The sequence below is a fragment of the Silurus aristotelis genome (assembly GCF_946808225.1).
Source record: "Silurus aristotelis genome assembly, chromosome: 7".
NCBI classification, from domain to species: Eukaryota; Metazoa; Chordata; class Actinopteri; order Siluriformes; family Siluridae; genus Silurus; species Silurus aristotelis.
The window spans coordinates 28,295,397-28,310,644 of NC_139580.1; the positions used below are offsets into that span (position 1 = coordinate 28,295,397).

At 40.0% G+C, this 15,248-nt stretch overlaps 2 protein-coding genes across 12 annotated transcripts in view; one reads left to right on the forward strand and one right to left on the reverse strand.

Annotated features, from left to right (window-relative positions):
* Positions 1–10,625, reverse strand: part of pkp2 (plakophilin 2) — a 29,633-nt gene extending 19,008 nt beyond the window's left edge. For 2 of the 4 annotated variants that reach the window (XR_014534289.1, XM_083546277.1), the window contains exons 1-5: positions 10,186–10,624; positions 5,355–5,419; positions 4,692–5,278; positions 4,459–4,594; positions 2,063–2,270 (exon numbers count right to left, since the gene is read on the reverse strand). Coding sequence is in view for 3 of the 4 variants with exons in the window: in XM_083546277.1 (XP_083402403.1) it covers positions 2,063–2,270; positions 4,459–4,594; positions 4,692–5,278; positions 5,355–5,419; positions 10,186–10,402 (1,213 nt within the window). In the remaining variant the exon portion in view is untranslated. Of the gene's footprint in view, positions 1–2,062; positions 2,271–4,458; positions 4,595–4,691; positions 5,279–5,354; positions 5,420–10,185 lie in introns of all 4 variants that reach the window. The other 2 variants (XM_083546276.1, XM_083546275.1) reach the window with 1 other exon arrangement.
* Positions 10,626–14,554: 3,929 nt separating this feature from the next.
* Positions 14,555–15,248, forward strand: part of dennd5b (DENN/MADD domain containing 5B) — a 43,733-nt gene continuing 43,039 nt past the window's right edge. For 3 of the 8 annotated variants that reach the window (XM_083546129.1, XM_083546130.1, XM_083546133.1), the window contains exon 1: positions 14,574–14,981. In XM_083546129.1, coding sequence (XP_083402255.1) covers positions 14,885–14,981 — 97 coding nt within the window. In that variant the 5' untranslated portion in view covers positions 14,574–14,884. Of the gene's footprint in view, positions 14,982–15,248 lie in introns of all 8 variants that reach the window. The other 5 variants (XM_083546127.1, XM_083546131.1, XM_083546132.1 and 2 more) reach the window with 3 other exon arrangements.

Sequence of the window (15,248 nt, forward strand, 5' to 3'; positions counted from 1 at the left end):
TACTAGACTTCGTCACGTAACGTATGCGTGCACTTTGTATCGTAGGTGTGTTTTGTTTGGGTTTTGTGATTCACTCCGTAACAAATTGCGCATCGTTAAAACGACAATTGCGCCGTAATCGTAGACGATATATAATAGTACACCTTTAGTGTCATCCTTGTCTTGTTAAAAACAGCTGGAACTGTTACTGGGTCCAATCCCAGTATAAGGAAAAGGGGAGGTGGCGGTGAGCTCCAACCTTATGATAGTTTTTAGTGTCTTTCTACACCCAATGTGTTCACCTGGAGATGCATTTTTTTTTACTAAAATGGGAACATCAACAGCATGGTAGAGGTTGTTTTCAAGAGAATGTGTCGTGATCAAAATATCATTTTCAGACCACAGTTCGTTGAACATAACATTTATAAATCTTCTACATTTCTGGGAAAACTGGTGGTTGTAATGAGGTCCCCTACATGGAAAATCAACATGTCTTTTTTCCTCTGATGTAATGTTTCTATACTGGGGGAGTGGAAAGTTCCAGTCTGAACATGACCTCTATTGACCTATTGGGCTTGCTGGAACGGTTTAATGAGGATGGAAATTATGGAAAATACATGCTGTGGTTTTCGCAGCTGCTGGAACACATGTAGGAGCGACATTGTAGATGGAGCAATTCGTTATCGCCGTCATCGTCAGCACCATCATCCTCAAACATCATCTACAGGGATAGTGTTTTTTGGAACAATCGTCACCCACCAGTACATTTTTAGAGCGGTTCTGGTGAACCAAACGCCTTACGACGACACTTTTTTTGTTTTATTTGCCACCCTGCGTATATATAATGTTCATGCACTATTACATAATTACACTATTACTTTGACACCATGCGTGAATGCGAATGCAAATTTAGGCTTGGCACAAACAAAATAAATCAATACCAGATTATTTGCATTTCACAAAAGAAATGAAACTAAAACTAATCGACCTCATTTTCATTGGTGTTTGAATAAATCATAACTGCTTTGAAGTTTCTTGTGAAAAGGAAATTTTTCGATGAATTGCTGAAACCGGGAACAGCCCACACACAGCCTAGAGTTGGATTTCGAAAAGCGGGAAAGACTAGACGTTGCGTCTTTCCATCGATGGATCCGTGTGACTCTGCTAGCCAATCACAGACGCCCAGCAAGCGGCATTGCTATGCTTTAAGGAATGGGAATAGACTTGGGGATGAGTTCATAAAGGCAGACCTGGCAATCTTGGACCATCTTGACAATAGTGCACATTGGACAAACAGTGAGACAATCAGAGTTTCTTCATTTGCAAGAATTCAAAGTGCTATATATACAATGTACGTATATTGCCACTTTAATAGGAACACAAACTTTCAGCCAATTATCCAGGACAGGACATAAGATCCAAGCAGGTAACAGGTTAAAAGCTTCAATAAATGTTGGAGGTAAAAACCAGAAGCTGCTTCTCACATTTACATTCGTGGCATTTGGCAGACGCTCTTCTAAAGAGGGACTTACATTCATTATTTTTTAAACAACTAAGCATTTGCAGGTTGAGGGTTTTGCTCAAGGACCCAACAGTGGCAGCTTGGCAGGGCTGGTGCTTGAACCTCTGATCTTCTGATCAAGAACCCAAAGCTTTTACCACGACGTCTACAGTTAGCTACTGGCACAACAGAATAAGGTTTATACAGAATTGCATGGACTGTTCTTGGCTGGCAAGGAGTGGAACCCATAAAATTTTTGCTCTTGTAGCTCATCCACCTTTTTGTTCCAAGATAAAAAACAATTACTCAACATCAAGTCTGGCCAATTGTTCTCTGACCGCCCTTGAACAGGATGTTTTCTGCATCATTGCAAAACTCTAAAGTTTATTATGGGGGGAAAAAAAGCAGGCACTCTGCAGCTTCTAAAAAAACTTGAACTAGTTCAATAACAACCATCACACTTCAAAATCACTGAGATGACAGTTTTCCCATTTTGATGCTTGATTTGAATCCTCTAATCTGTCCTATTCTACGCTAATAAATGATGAGCAAGTCTGGAGTGAAATCTGGATGGTTACGAACCCGTGAGCTGCCGCCGGGTTTCTACCTCACGATTCGTCTTGAGCAGGCGCAGAATCACACCGACACCTTCGTGGTCTTTCACCTCCATCTTGTTATCGTTGTTCTCATACACGACATTTCTCAAGGCGGCCGAGGCGGCCTGCTGCACCTCACTGCTCTCAGAGTCCAGGAGCTTCAGAAGCTTTGGGATCCCATGCAGGCTACAGAGCTGGAGTGTGGAGGAGAAAGGAGATTAGAAATAATGTTTCTGTGACATGTTTATTGTGAATGGGTAATACAGATCAAATATATAAGGTTAAGTATTATAGACATGATGTGCATGATGGGGGAAAAAAGTACACAAAAGATTTTGTGCTCCTTATCATCTGTTTCTGGAATTAGTTGTATTGACTTTAGCATCATGAAGCACATGTTTGAATCTGGTTTCCATATCAGAAATGTGCTCAGCTATATGAATTTTTATGCTAAACTAGATTCTATATGAAACAGTCTGACACTTTTGGCTTTCCATAGTCACAGATGAGTTTCACTTCAGCTCCTAACAGTCAGAAAGATCGCAGTGTTGGTTAGAGCTTCACACAAAATCTTTGTCCAGACAATCTCGCTTCCTCGACTACCTACTGAAGTCTCCTGCATCCTGCTGTGAGCTTCATCCGCGTTCTGTGTATTGTTTTCTTTTTTTAGGTCAGCATCCAAAATGGATTTGGCCTAAAGTGGCCTCGGATTCTTTAAATGGTTCCCGAAAAAAAAAAAAAAAACACTAGTAGTATCGTTTCAATTTTCTTTTTTTCTGCTCTGAATGTTAATTACGCTCAGACGGAGATCATGAAAAACAAAGAAATTACTTGGCTTATGCAGAAAATAATGCAAATTAAGTTCTATTTTTATTTATTTTTTTACTTATTTTTCCATGCATCTTCTGCTTATTCGATTTTTATTTCAGAAAGAGAATTGGAAAATCATAATGGACCTATGTATTTATTTTTTTTCTAACTCTAAAACCAAACTATTGAAACAAAAGACAGACATTCCTCATTTCCTCGTGGATGCATGTAAAAGAAAATCAAAGGGAAACAAAAACAGAAAAATGATTGAGCCGTTTTTTAATTGCTGAACCTTAGAAGCAATACATCAAAGCAGTTTCAGAGTAGAAGTGGGCGGAGCTTATAAGGTCTTTATAGGTAGATGCACTATGTAATACATAGAATTTTCTTTCATTAGGCAGGAGTTATTTTACAAAGAATTTTATTGTATTGATATCTACAATATTTTAAGATAATCGTTCAATTACGATGCATCAATTATGCACCGATGAAGATCCTGAAAAAGAAAGTTCTGACTTGGCTTATGCAGAAAATGAAAATGCAAATGAAGTTATAATGAGCCATTTTAATATGGGGGAAATAAATGGCAAACGGGTTTTGCATTTTTTTTTATTTAAATAACAAATGAGGATGTTTTCCTCTTTGTATTGTATAACATCCTCTTTTTAGGATATTGCAGATAAAAGAAATTCATCATTCTGGATTACAGTGGGATTTGTGCAACAGAGTGGTGTGTTCATAAATGACCAGGAATGCAAATGTGAGGTGTGATGGTTGAATGAATGACAATCATTTAAATTAAAAAAAATAATAATAATAATTTTAATATGCACTTATGAATTGGAATTTCTATGAGCAGAAATTGTAGCATTTTTATTTTTAGTACCAGCTCAATTCCAAAAAAGGATTGAACACTGTAAAATGTAAATAAAAAAAACTGAAAGCAATGATTTGCAAATCTCGCAAATCCACATTTTATTCACAATAGCACATAAACGGAGAGGAGATACTGTCCAGACCTTTTGGCACACCAAACGTTTGGCACATCTTGACATGAAAAATACGCCAAAGAAGACCCAGGAATGTCAAGTAGTTAGAATCCTGTATCAGGAAAGAATGGGAAAACATTTCTCTCCCAAAACTCCAGCAACTGGTTTTCTCGGTTCCCAGACGTTGTTAAAAGACGACATGATGCTATGCCTTTGTTGAGACGTGTTGCTGCAATCAATTCCAAAATTAGCGATTTATTATTATTCTTTTTATTGTGCCTGTAACTGCATTTCCTCAGTTTATACATTTGATATGTTTTCTAAGTTCTATTGTGAATAAAATATGGGTTTGCGAGATTTGCTAATTATTGCGTTCTGTTTTTATGTACATTTTACACAGTGCTCAAACTTTTTTCTAATGACGCTTCTGATACCGTGATGCTGAAAGCACAAAGGTATGTTTGATCTGCTGAAGGGTATGTTCGAACTTTTCTCCTGATATAAATTCCTCAACATGTCATTTAAACAGCTGTAAATGGTGTGATTTTCCTGAAAGAAGGGGTCCGGGGTCAGCAGTGCTTACCCTTATCTTAGCGTCTGCGCTGTTGAAACACTGGTTTTGGATGAAGTTTGCAGCAGAGATCTGCATTTCCTGGTTGTGGTCAGTGAGGAGATTTACAGCCATCCTCATCGTGGTCGGTGCAGCTCGCTTCCCGTCTCTGTGTGGCACAAACACAAAGATCTTTTACACTCCTTGAATTCCTGGCGAGTCACGAAACCAAAGCCTAGAAACGAGTGAAACTCTCAAAGCCTTACTTCAGAGCGTTTGTTGTTGCTTCCTGCTGGTTGGTTGCAGCTATTATTTTCTGTGTGCTCACCACTGAAGGTTGTCTTCTCAAGGATTCCCGTCTCTGCCTGACGTCGTGAAATATGAGGGGCATGTTCGGTAACGTCCACACTGCGTCTCCATGCAGACTGGGCGTTCTCTGGACAGTCTGTGACATCATCTGATTCTCTGTTCTCAGTGCAGCGACGTGTGGACTGTCAGGCAGGAAGACGTCGTCGAGACTGTCCACATCGACGACCTGGTTCGGAAGCTTAAGCGTAGCCGAGCGACCCGAAACAAACGGACGAGCGGTTTGAAACATCTCGGAACAGCCGGAGTTCTGCAGAAGACAGGTCGCATGGAGACGGTCGGCCGAGGACACGGCTCGCATGGCAGGGAGAGTAAAACCCCCGGATCTCCAGCTGAAGCCGTTTCCTGAAGAGCCACACCTGTACAACCCGTACTCGCCTCTGTTCCCTGGAGGAAACTGCAGACTTGCCCACTGAGGTTTATTCATCCAAAGCGCCGGTCTACTTGGTCCTGAAGCGTCATTATGGTCAAAATGTGACGGGAAAAGCTGCAGCAAAAGTGATTTCAGTATCGTGTTGATCGTGTTTGTTCATTTACAAAGAAAATTTTAAAAAATCAAGTACCTTCATAGGCAATGTACCACTTCTGAAAGATGTTCTGCTGGTTAACTGGCTGCTAGACATACTTCCTGTAAAATTTGTAAAACAAAATTAGTCCCAAATACAAATTCATAAGCACCATTTAATCTGTATGTACACTATATGGAGTATTGGGACACTTGACTTTTCCACCTGCATGTGCTTCCAATTGTACAGGACGTCTTTGGATGTTGTAGCTAGAGGTCGACTGGTATTGGATGTTAGCGATGTTAGCTTATACTGATAGCTAAGTTGGATTGTACTTGCCGATAACTGATTAATCAACCAATAGTTTTTAAAATGGATACTGGATATAAAACATAACACTCCAGGTAAAATAGAACTGAACTTTATTATAAAAATAAATAAATAAAAACAGCAGTAAGTCATGAAAATGCATTAATATTAATAAATTATTTTACTAATAAAAATTGAGCAAAATAAAAGACTCAAACTGAACAAAAAGTAACACTACAAAAATAAATACAAATATTTACATGCAAAACGAATACACTTTCAAATAAACAGCACGTAGTGTCAGTGATTTGTATAATGCAACCCGGAAAAACTATCTGCATGGATTTTTACAGATATTTTTTATCGGTGCTGATTAATTGTCAAAACCGATAAATTGTTCGACCTCTAGTTGTGGCATGAAATTTTCCCTTCACTTAAACTAGGAGATCAAAACCTGTTCCTGCATGACAATGCCCCAGTGTACAAAGACAGCTCCATGAAGATCTGCGTTCCATTGTTTGGAGTGGAAGATCTCCTGTTATAGAGCTCTAAACCTATTGAACATTGTAAATGCAGTACATCAGTACCTGGGGAGGTGGGAGCATAGTGATTAAGGCATAGGACTAGATGAGAACATGACAAGGGCTATGGATTACAAGGGACTCCATTGGGTTTTGCTCTCTAGTCTCCATATTAAGACCACAATATATACATGATGAGTCTACAGTTATGTAGAGGATTTATTTATAAAATCACAATCAGGAACTATTGAGTCAAGGTTCCTTCATGTCGTCTCAGGGAGTTTCCACTCACCAAATTGTCACATTAGGGGTCAACATCCATAAAATGTAATTGAATGAACATGTACTGGATAAGTTTTTAGGAGAAGAAATAACTATCATTAAACCAGTTTAACGAACATGTTGTGGTCGATTTGTGCAGAGGGTAAACATCGCTGCTTCGCTAACCCAGTTACCCCAGGTTTAATCATGCACTGGGAGTGATGTTATTCACGGTTTTGCAAAATGCATAAGGAAGTATAAAAGAAAAATTGCATGCATTTCACGCAATCTGTTCATGTGAACCTGACACACACACACACACGGCCAAATTTCCCAGCCAGCAGGCAGTGACTCATAACAGGGACATCCTGTATAGTTCATGGATCTGCTGAAACGTCTGTGACAAATGCTATGCAGCTGATGGCAAGTCAACAGAACAAGGCTTGGCTCGGTTTCTGCTTTGTTTTTTAGACAATAGCTGGATGGGAAATGCTTCAAATGGAACAAACCAAAAAAGTTAGAGGTATTCAGACCACTTAAGTTAAATTTAAATTGATTGCATTTAACAATAAATTGTTTTGCCTATCAATCTACAGACATGTGAAAATAAAAGTACACCCTCTTTGAATTCAAGAGTTTTTAAAGGACATCATGACAATTAATTGGGGTCCTTTTCAGGTCTTAACATGAGATAAATACAACCTCAGTACAACAATACATGAGATACTAAAACATGCTATTACTAAAAATAAACCCAAAATAGAAAAGCCAAATGTGAATAACTGCATATGCCTTTACTGCTCCAATAGGAATTAAGAGGCACTTCAATCAAATGCACTTAATTCATTAATCATCAGCAATAAAAGCCTACATTTCTTTAGTAGTTTGCTGGTCTGGAGTATTTAGGCGCGTGTTAACAATGCCATAGATATATCAGATATAAATCTTTAAGAAGCAATTTTTACATTCCATCAATCTGGGAAAAGTTCAATTTAGTTCGTGTTTATTTGTATAGCGCTTCGAACAATGAACAGTGTCTCAATGCAGCTTTACACAGATGTGGTGATAAAAAATTATGTTCTCTAGAAGTGTATGTTTGTCCCTGGTGACCGTGGCAAGGAAAAACTCCCTGAGATGGCATAAGGAAGAAACCTTGAGAGGATCCAGACTCAAGCGGGGAACCCATCCTCATCTGGGTTGCACCGAATGTCCATTTATTACAGATAAACGATGTTGCAGGGTGCAGTGATGGTGATCAGAAGCAAACTGTAGTCCTGAGTCAATGTAGCAGACTGTTGACATGAACTACAGTCCAAATCCATCCTCACGTAACGAAATCCCATTCTTACTCTGGAATTTCACAAGTCCATTAACATACAGTAAAGAACATTATTCATTCAAGACATCCGTCAATCTTCCCCGTCGAAGAAAATGCACCCCACGGTTTCGGATAACGGAAAGCTCAAAGAAACTGAAGAAATACATCTCAGACTCTACAAGCCTCATGTTTAACGTGCATGATTGTATGGTTTGTTTGGAAGAACCAACCTCAAGACAGGAACCATGTCCTTTGGACAGACGAGACCAAAGTGGAGATGTTTGGTCATGATTCACAGTGATGTGAGTGATGGAGGGGGTGATGATTTGGGCTTGTTTTGCACCGTATAGGGCCTGAGAACCTTGTAAACTCTGAGTTGACCATTAACTCCTCTGTATACCAAAGTCAAATTCTAGAGTCAAATTTAAGGCCATCTGTCTGACTGATAAAGCTTGGTCGAATTGGGTGATGCAACAGAACAATGAAAAGTGCTGTACAGAAACAAATACCTACAAACGTCAATGAACTGAAGGAACATTTAAGAAATACAAAAATTAAACCTTATCTCAAAGTTTTTTGAAACAGCTACAAACATGCTTTTACTCTTATTATGAAATACTGTGTCTAAATTAAATGCAAATTTACATAAGATTCATGACTGTAAAGCACATTAGCATGAAATGTTTCGTTCACTTGAACTAGGAGACCCAAACCTGTGACATGACAATGCCCCTGTGCACAAAGCCAGATCCATGAAGAGCTGCTTTTCATGGGTTGGAAGATCTCCTGCTATAGAGCTTCAACCCTATTGGACATAATGAATGTGAACGCTGAGTGCACCCCAGGCCTCCTCACCTTCTCGTCTACCTCAGTACCTGATTTTACTAACACCCTTGTGGATAAAATAAGCACCTTCATATAATCTAGTGGAACATCTTCTCAGAAGAGTGAAGGTTCATAATCCTAAGAGTAAATAGAGACTAAATGTGTAAAAGTGTCCACAAACGTTTATATAATACATGTTTAAAGAGTGGATTCAATTAGTTTTATCTGTATAGAATTGGGTTTCGTTACGTCATTGGCTACCAGTGAGAAACAAGACTATCCAATCAGAATCAATCATTATTATTCGGCAGGTTGTGTTGCCAGTTGCAACCCATAGAACGGTACAATTTGGCAAAAAGCCTGAGCAACCTTCTGACCAAACCTGGGCAAAGTGCTGCAAACACTCTAGCGCCACCATTGGGCTGAATTTGGTGGTATTTTATGATCCGAACCTTTGAACATTGTTAATCCAAGAAATCCTCCAGTTCAATGTAAGGATATGTCTTTTTTTTTTTTGTTTAATTTGCTTCTTCTTGGTTTTGTCATTGCTTTTTGCTAGTCCTTTTACGAATTTTGTGCACCAGATAACCTTAAAGGCATAATGCAAGTTCATCGTTCTCCTACCACTGTCTGTAGTGAATACGAACACATCATGAATAAAACAAATCCTTCTGCTTTCCTTTATTTAGTTAGGCCAGGGGTCCCCAAACTATGCCCCCCACCCCCACATTTGGAACAATGCCAGAGAAATACTTTAAAAATGTCATTTGAAATATGTTTTACTGATATCAGATCTGTATTAGATAAAGGATGGCTTTCAAACCTAAATGTCTCTTAGTTATCAATAGAGGTCAAGGCACCGATACTAAAACTATCGGCTATCGGAAAAATCCACACAGACAGTTTTTCTGGCTTCCGATCCGCTGTAATTATGAAAGCGCCCTCTAGAGGTGAATCACTGACACCGTGCGCTGTTTGTTTTAACGCACAAGACTGTGCGCTGCACGGAGAGCGCTATATTATATTTATTATTTAAAATGTTTAATCATATAATTATATTTATTCATTAATATATTTTTTTCCCATTGGCACCTTTTATTAATTTTTTTAAATAAAGTTCAGTACAATTTTACATGGAATGTTACTTTTTTTTTTCCAACAATCAGAATTCCTTCACAGATAAAGGTTTGGGGACCACCGAGTTAGTTTGAAAGCATGGCCCCAAAAATGCTGATTGCAGCCTTAATGATAGAATCTATAAGTATTTTACAGCACAGTGAAATATTTTCATCGGATGTCTCAGTGAAGTTAGAAAGCTGTGGTCAGAGCACAGGGTCAGACATGATACAGAGCACAAATGGTTAGGGGCCTTGCTCAAGGGCCCAATTGTGGTAATGATGGGGCTCGAAACCACAACCTTCAAAAACTTCCCTCTACTGAACAAGTACATCTTAGTCATTTCCCAAATGGCTTTCTGAGATGTTAGAACTAGGAGGAGATAATCACAATCCCAGAACTGGTCCATTTCTAGTGAAGGCCTGGAGACAGACTCTGGACCAACACACAAACTGCATGAAGTTGAAGTTAATGAAAAGAGAACTTACTCTTTTGAAGGTTCCCCATGGATAAACCGGGTTCCTCCAGAGATCCTTACCTTTCACCGTGGAGCGTTTCGCTTTCCGGGACAGGGTGAGCTGCTGCACTTGCTGCTCCACTCGGCTGCGCCGCTGCGTTCCGTCCTCGTCCCGGTTCCGATCCGCGGCGCGGGTGAGCCTGTCCTCCGACGGCAGCGCCAAGCTCGAATCCTCGGCTTTTAACGCCTCGTTCAGCCCCAGCACCGTCCTCACGAACATGGACTCGTCCGCCGCCATATCGTCGACGTTTTATCGGGGGATACAAAGCCGCTTTCTTTCTTTCTTTCTTTCTTTCTTTCTTTCTTTCTTTCTTTCTTTCTTTCTTTCTTTCTTTCTTTTTTTTCCCCCCTCTCTCTCTCTCTCTCTCTCTCTCTCTCACCTCTCCGAGCTCCGTCCCTTTGTGCGTCAGGTGTTTCTCTTTCTGTTTAGGGCGTGTCCTGTGGTTACCAAAGGGCGTGGCCTCCTTCCACCGCGTCACCTGAACAAGACACCTGGACACTTCCCAAACACATCCCCACTTCCTAAATATAAGACCTACATAGGGGTTTAGATGAAATGATCTAGTGCACTTGTATAAACATCAGGCAGGTGTTTTTGAAGCGTGTAGACGCACATCAATGCCACCTGAACGATTTTCAAACCACTTAAGTGGGCGGAGCTACGAGTCAGAACCTCCTGCACAGGTGTGGAAGTGACCGCCATAAACCAGACCAAAACTTAAATACTGTGATTAATACATTAAATGCAGATATAACAAATAATTAAAAAAAAAAAACTTGAACAAACAGTAAAATGCATTGAATTATACACGTATTAATAATCAAAATATTTTGGTTAGTTTGTTTATATTTAGATTTAGATTTCAAATAATTTTTCCACCACCATGCATTTCTCATAGTTTCTAAACGTAAAGGGAAAATATTATCAAAAATTTGAGCAATTTATTATTATCCATATGACTTCATTTATGTGTGTTAGAGAAATGAAGAAAAGAGTGGAGTGGGTGGAGAAGAGTGATAGCAGGAGTGATTTGTCATCACTGCAAGAATAAAAGGGAAAGTTTATAGGACTGTGGTGAGACCTGAGATGTTGTATGGATTAGAGACAGTGGCATTGAGTAAAAGACTTAAAAGGAGGTGGAGCTGGAGGTAGCAGAGCTGAAGATGTTGAGGTTTTTGTTGGGAGTGACGACGAGGGACAGCGCATGTAGGACGTTTTGGAGACAAAGAGAGGAAGGCGAGATTGAGATGGTATGGACATGTGCCGAGGAGGGACATTGGGTATATCAGTAGGAGAATGCTGAGGATGGAGACACCAGGAAGGAGGAAAAGAGGAAGACCAAAGACGAGGTTCATGGATGTGGTGACGGAAGACATGGAGGTAGTTGGTTTGAAAAAGGCAGATGAAGAGGACAGAGTGGTATGGAAACGGATGATCTGCTGTGGCACCCCCTATTGGGAGAAGCCAGAAGAAGAAGAAGAAGAAGAAGAAGAAGAAGAAGAAGAAGAAGAAGAAGATATATAAAACCATCCTACTATTTATACACCGATCAGGTGTAACATTATAACATTATGAGCGGTGAAGTGAAGAACACTGATTATCTCTTCATAATGGCACCTGTTAGTGGGTGTATATATGTATTAGATTAGATTAGATTAGATTAGATTCAACTTTATTGTCATTGTGAAGGGTACATGTACAGAGCCAATGAAATGCAGTGGATTAGGCAGCAAGTGAACATTTTGTCTTCAAAGTTGACGTGTTAAAAGCAGGAAAAATGGGCAAGCGAAAGGATTTGAGCGAGTTTGATGAGAGCCAAATTGTGATGTCTAGGCGATTGGGTCAGAGCATCTCCAAAACTGCAGCTTTGTGGGTGTTTCTGGTCTGCAGTGGTCAGTATCTATCAAAAGTGCTCAAAGGAATGAACAGTGGTGAACTGGGGACAGAGTCATGGGCGGTCGAGGCCTATTGATGCACGTGAGGAGCGAAGGCTGGTCCGTGTGGTCCGATCCAACAGACGAGCTCCTGAAGCTCAAACTGCTAAAGAAGTTCATGATGTTAATGTTTGATGGGTCAGAACTGTTTTCGCAGCAAAAGGGGACTAATTTTAAGTAGATAATATTATTCTCATGATTTCCCAGAGGTGTTGAGTGCTTGTTGGCTGCTTTTCCTTCGCTCTCTGGTCCACTCATCTCACACCATGTAAACTGGATTTAAGTCTGGTAAAAGAGAGAGAGAGAGAGAGAGAGAGAGAGAGAGAGAGAGAGAGAGAGAGAGAGAGAGAGAGCTTCCACAAAGTATTTAAAAGCTCAAATCATCATTCTTTCTAACCATGGTGAGCAGAAAAGCATCTCTGCATCCAGAGATGCAAAACATCAAACTATGAGATGGATGTTCTACAACAGCCAAACAGCAGAAGGTTCAGGTTACTTCCATTCCGAGCAACCAAGATGAAGATCAGGAAAAAAATCACCTGGCTCTTTTTAGAGGAAAATAAAAAACTTGAACTCCATTCCCATGCAATAAAATTGTAAAGAGATCCCAGGGATCTAAGGTGAGCTTTTCAAGCTGTGAAGACCCTCTGATAAACCTGAGGAAACATATCAGTGCTGTCTGGAGGACACTCATATAACTTTCATTGATTGAAGTACATCCATTTGTAAGATTTTCTGATTTTAATGTTTGACCCTAATCTCAGAAAGCGAGAGTTTTGTTGAAAAAAAAAAGTTTTTATAAAAATAAAAAATATAAACTTTTTTGCATGTTAAATATTCATTTATTTGAGAATTACATTTTATTTTCTGTTTGGATAAAAATCTGTGTGGAGATCAGGACACACCAGACTACAGTTATCAATCTAAATTCATCCAAATATATTCCTAAATCCTTCGTAAATGCACTTACACAAGAAATCTGGGATCCATGAAAAAGTCTTTGTTTTTTGATAAAAACATTGTGGGCCACAAACAAACAAACATCACCCTCAGATAAGAACAAATACTTATTTTAAAGATCTTTAGGTCACCATCTGCAGGTATCTGTAGAACATAACTACTACCCCTTTCAGGGTGGGATAAGAATATAATCTTGGTGATTTTCCACTCCTACCACAAAGCTCACCATATTCTGTCTGCAGGGTAATGTTTTTTTTTTGTTTGGCCAATAGAGGGCAGCAGTGCAGTCTAGATCCAGTAGTAGCTATTTACACCAATCAGTCATAACATTAAACCCACTGAGGGGTGAAGTGATCATTGGCACCTGTTAAGAGGTGGGATTTAGACAGCAGGTTCTCAAAGTTCATTGTACTGACAGAATAAAGCTCCTCGTCACACCACAAAAAATGTTCAGGAACGTTTTGAGGAACATGACAAAAAGTTCAAGGTGTTAACCCAGCCTTCAAATATCCCAGATCTCAATCTGATCAAGAACCTGTGTGACATTGGCAATGCAGAAAAAGCTACCAAGGAGACCCAAATGTGCTCTCCCTCAAAAGTCCAGTCTCATACTTGTTTTCATGAGAGTCATAGAGATCCTAGTAATTAAAAAACATCAACAGTATAAGATATCAGATACTTCAGAGCTGCTTCATGACATGCTTGTTTGGGCCATAAGTCCACCTTGCACATACTCTAACAGTGAGATGAAGTGAGAATAATCCTGTGGCCAAACCCAGAGTTCCTGCCTTTAGTCAGATTTCCCACATTGGTGATCATTGGGTTTTTAAACAGTTTTTCATGTTTTCGGAAAACACCAGAGTCGGTTCTTTGGATATATTGGCTGATGGAGGGACCTGTGGTCTGGGTGTTAAAACATGGTGTTCCCAGGATAGTGTGTGTGTGTGTGTGTGTGTGTGTGGTGCCAGTGCCCACATTATAGGCTCTAGATCCACATTTCAGGATAAAGGTTTCTGAAGTTGAAGGTATTAATAAAAACTTCTTCAGCAAACCAGGACACATGACATTTACAAACGTTTTGTTGTTTACAAATTGTTGTTGTTGTTTGTATGTATGCTTTGTAATTGTTTGTTTGTATGCGTGCATGCTGTTATGCTTTTTGTTCGTTTTATTTGTTGTATGTTTGTTTGCATGTACGCAAGTTGTTTTGTTTTTGTTCTTTGCTTAGTTGTTTGCATGTTTTGTTTGTTGTTCGTATATAGTTATTTGTTTGTTGCTTGTTTTTATCTTTGTACGTACGCTTTGTTTTGTTTGTTTGTTCTTTGCTTAGCTGTTGGCATGTTTTGTTTGTTGTTCGTATATTGATTTGTTTGTTTGTTGCTTGTTTTTTTTTTGTTTTTTTTTATCTTTGTATGTATTCTTTGGTTTGTTTGTTTGTTTGTTTGTATGTTGGCGATCACGCAGTGATTTCGTCTCGGAGCGTGGAACGCGATTGGCTGAGGCGTGTCAGGGGTGGCGCGCACGTGCGCGTTCACGCCAGGAGGCGACCGACCGAGCTGTCAGTAAGAGGAGCTCTGTATCTCACACACAGGCACGCGCGCGCGCGCGCACACACACACAACGGTGGTGGCGGCTTAAAGGGGCTTCGCGTGCTCGTGAGATTTTTTTTTGGGATTGTTGTGTAAATCTGATCTTTGTTACGACCCGGAAAAAAAACTAAGATAATAGACCCCCCTGATAAAGCAAGCCGCGTTTGTGAGGATGGACTGCGGCCCATAAGAGCGGCGCGATCACGGGAGCGAGCCGGACAAAGCGAGCCGAGAAGATGAGCGCGAGCACAACGGCGTCGTTTCGCTTCGCCCATTACTTCGTGTTATGTGGACTGGACACGGACACGGGCCTCGAGCCTGACACTCTCACGGGTAACACTTTCTCTCATTCGCGCATTATTGTTATTATTATTATTATTGTTACAATGTAACCGCGGGGCACGCGATTAAAGCCGCATCAGGGTTTTCTGGTTTCCTTTCCACGCGCGAGCGCGCACACACTCACTCACTCACTCACTCGTGCACAGCTGGTCGCTTTATGTTCTGCTTGTAAAGGAGTTTGTTTATTTATTTATTAAACGGTAACGAAATCAGTGCGGGATTCCGAGTGCACCAGCGACTCCTTTCCCTCATCTTTTT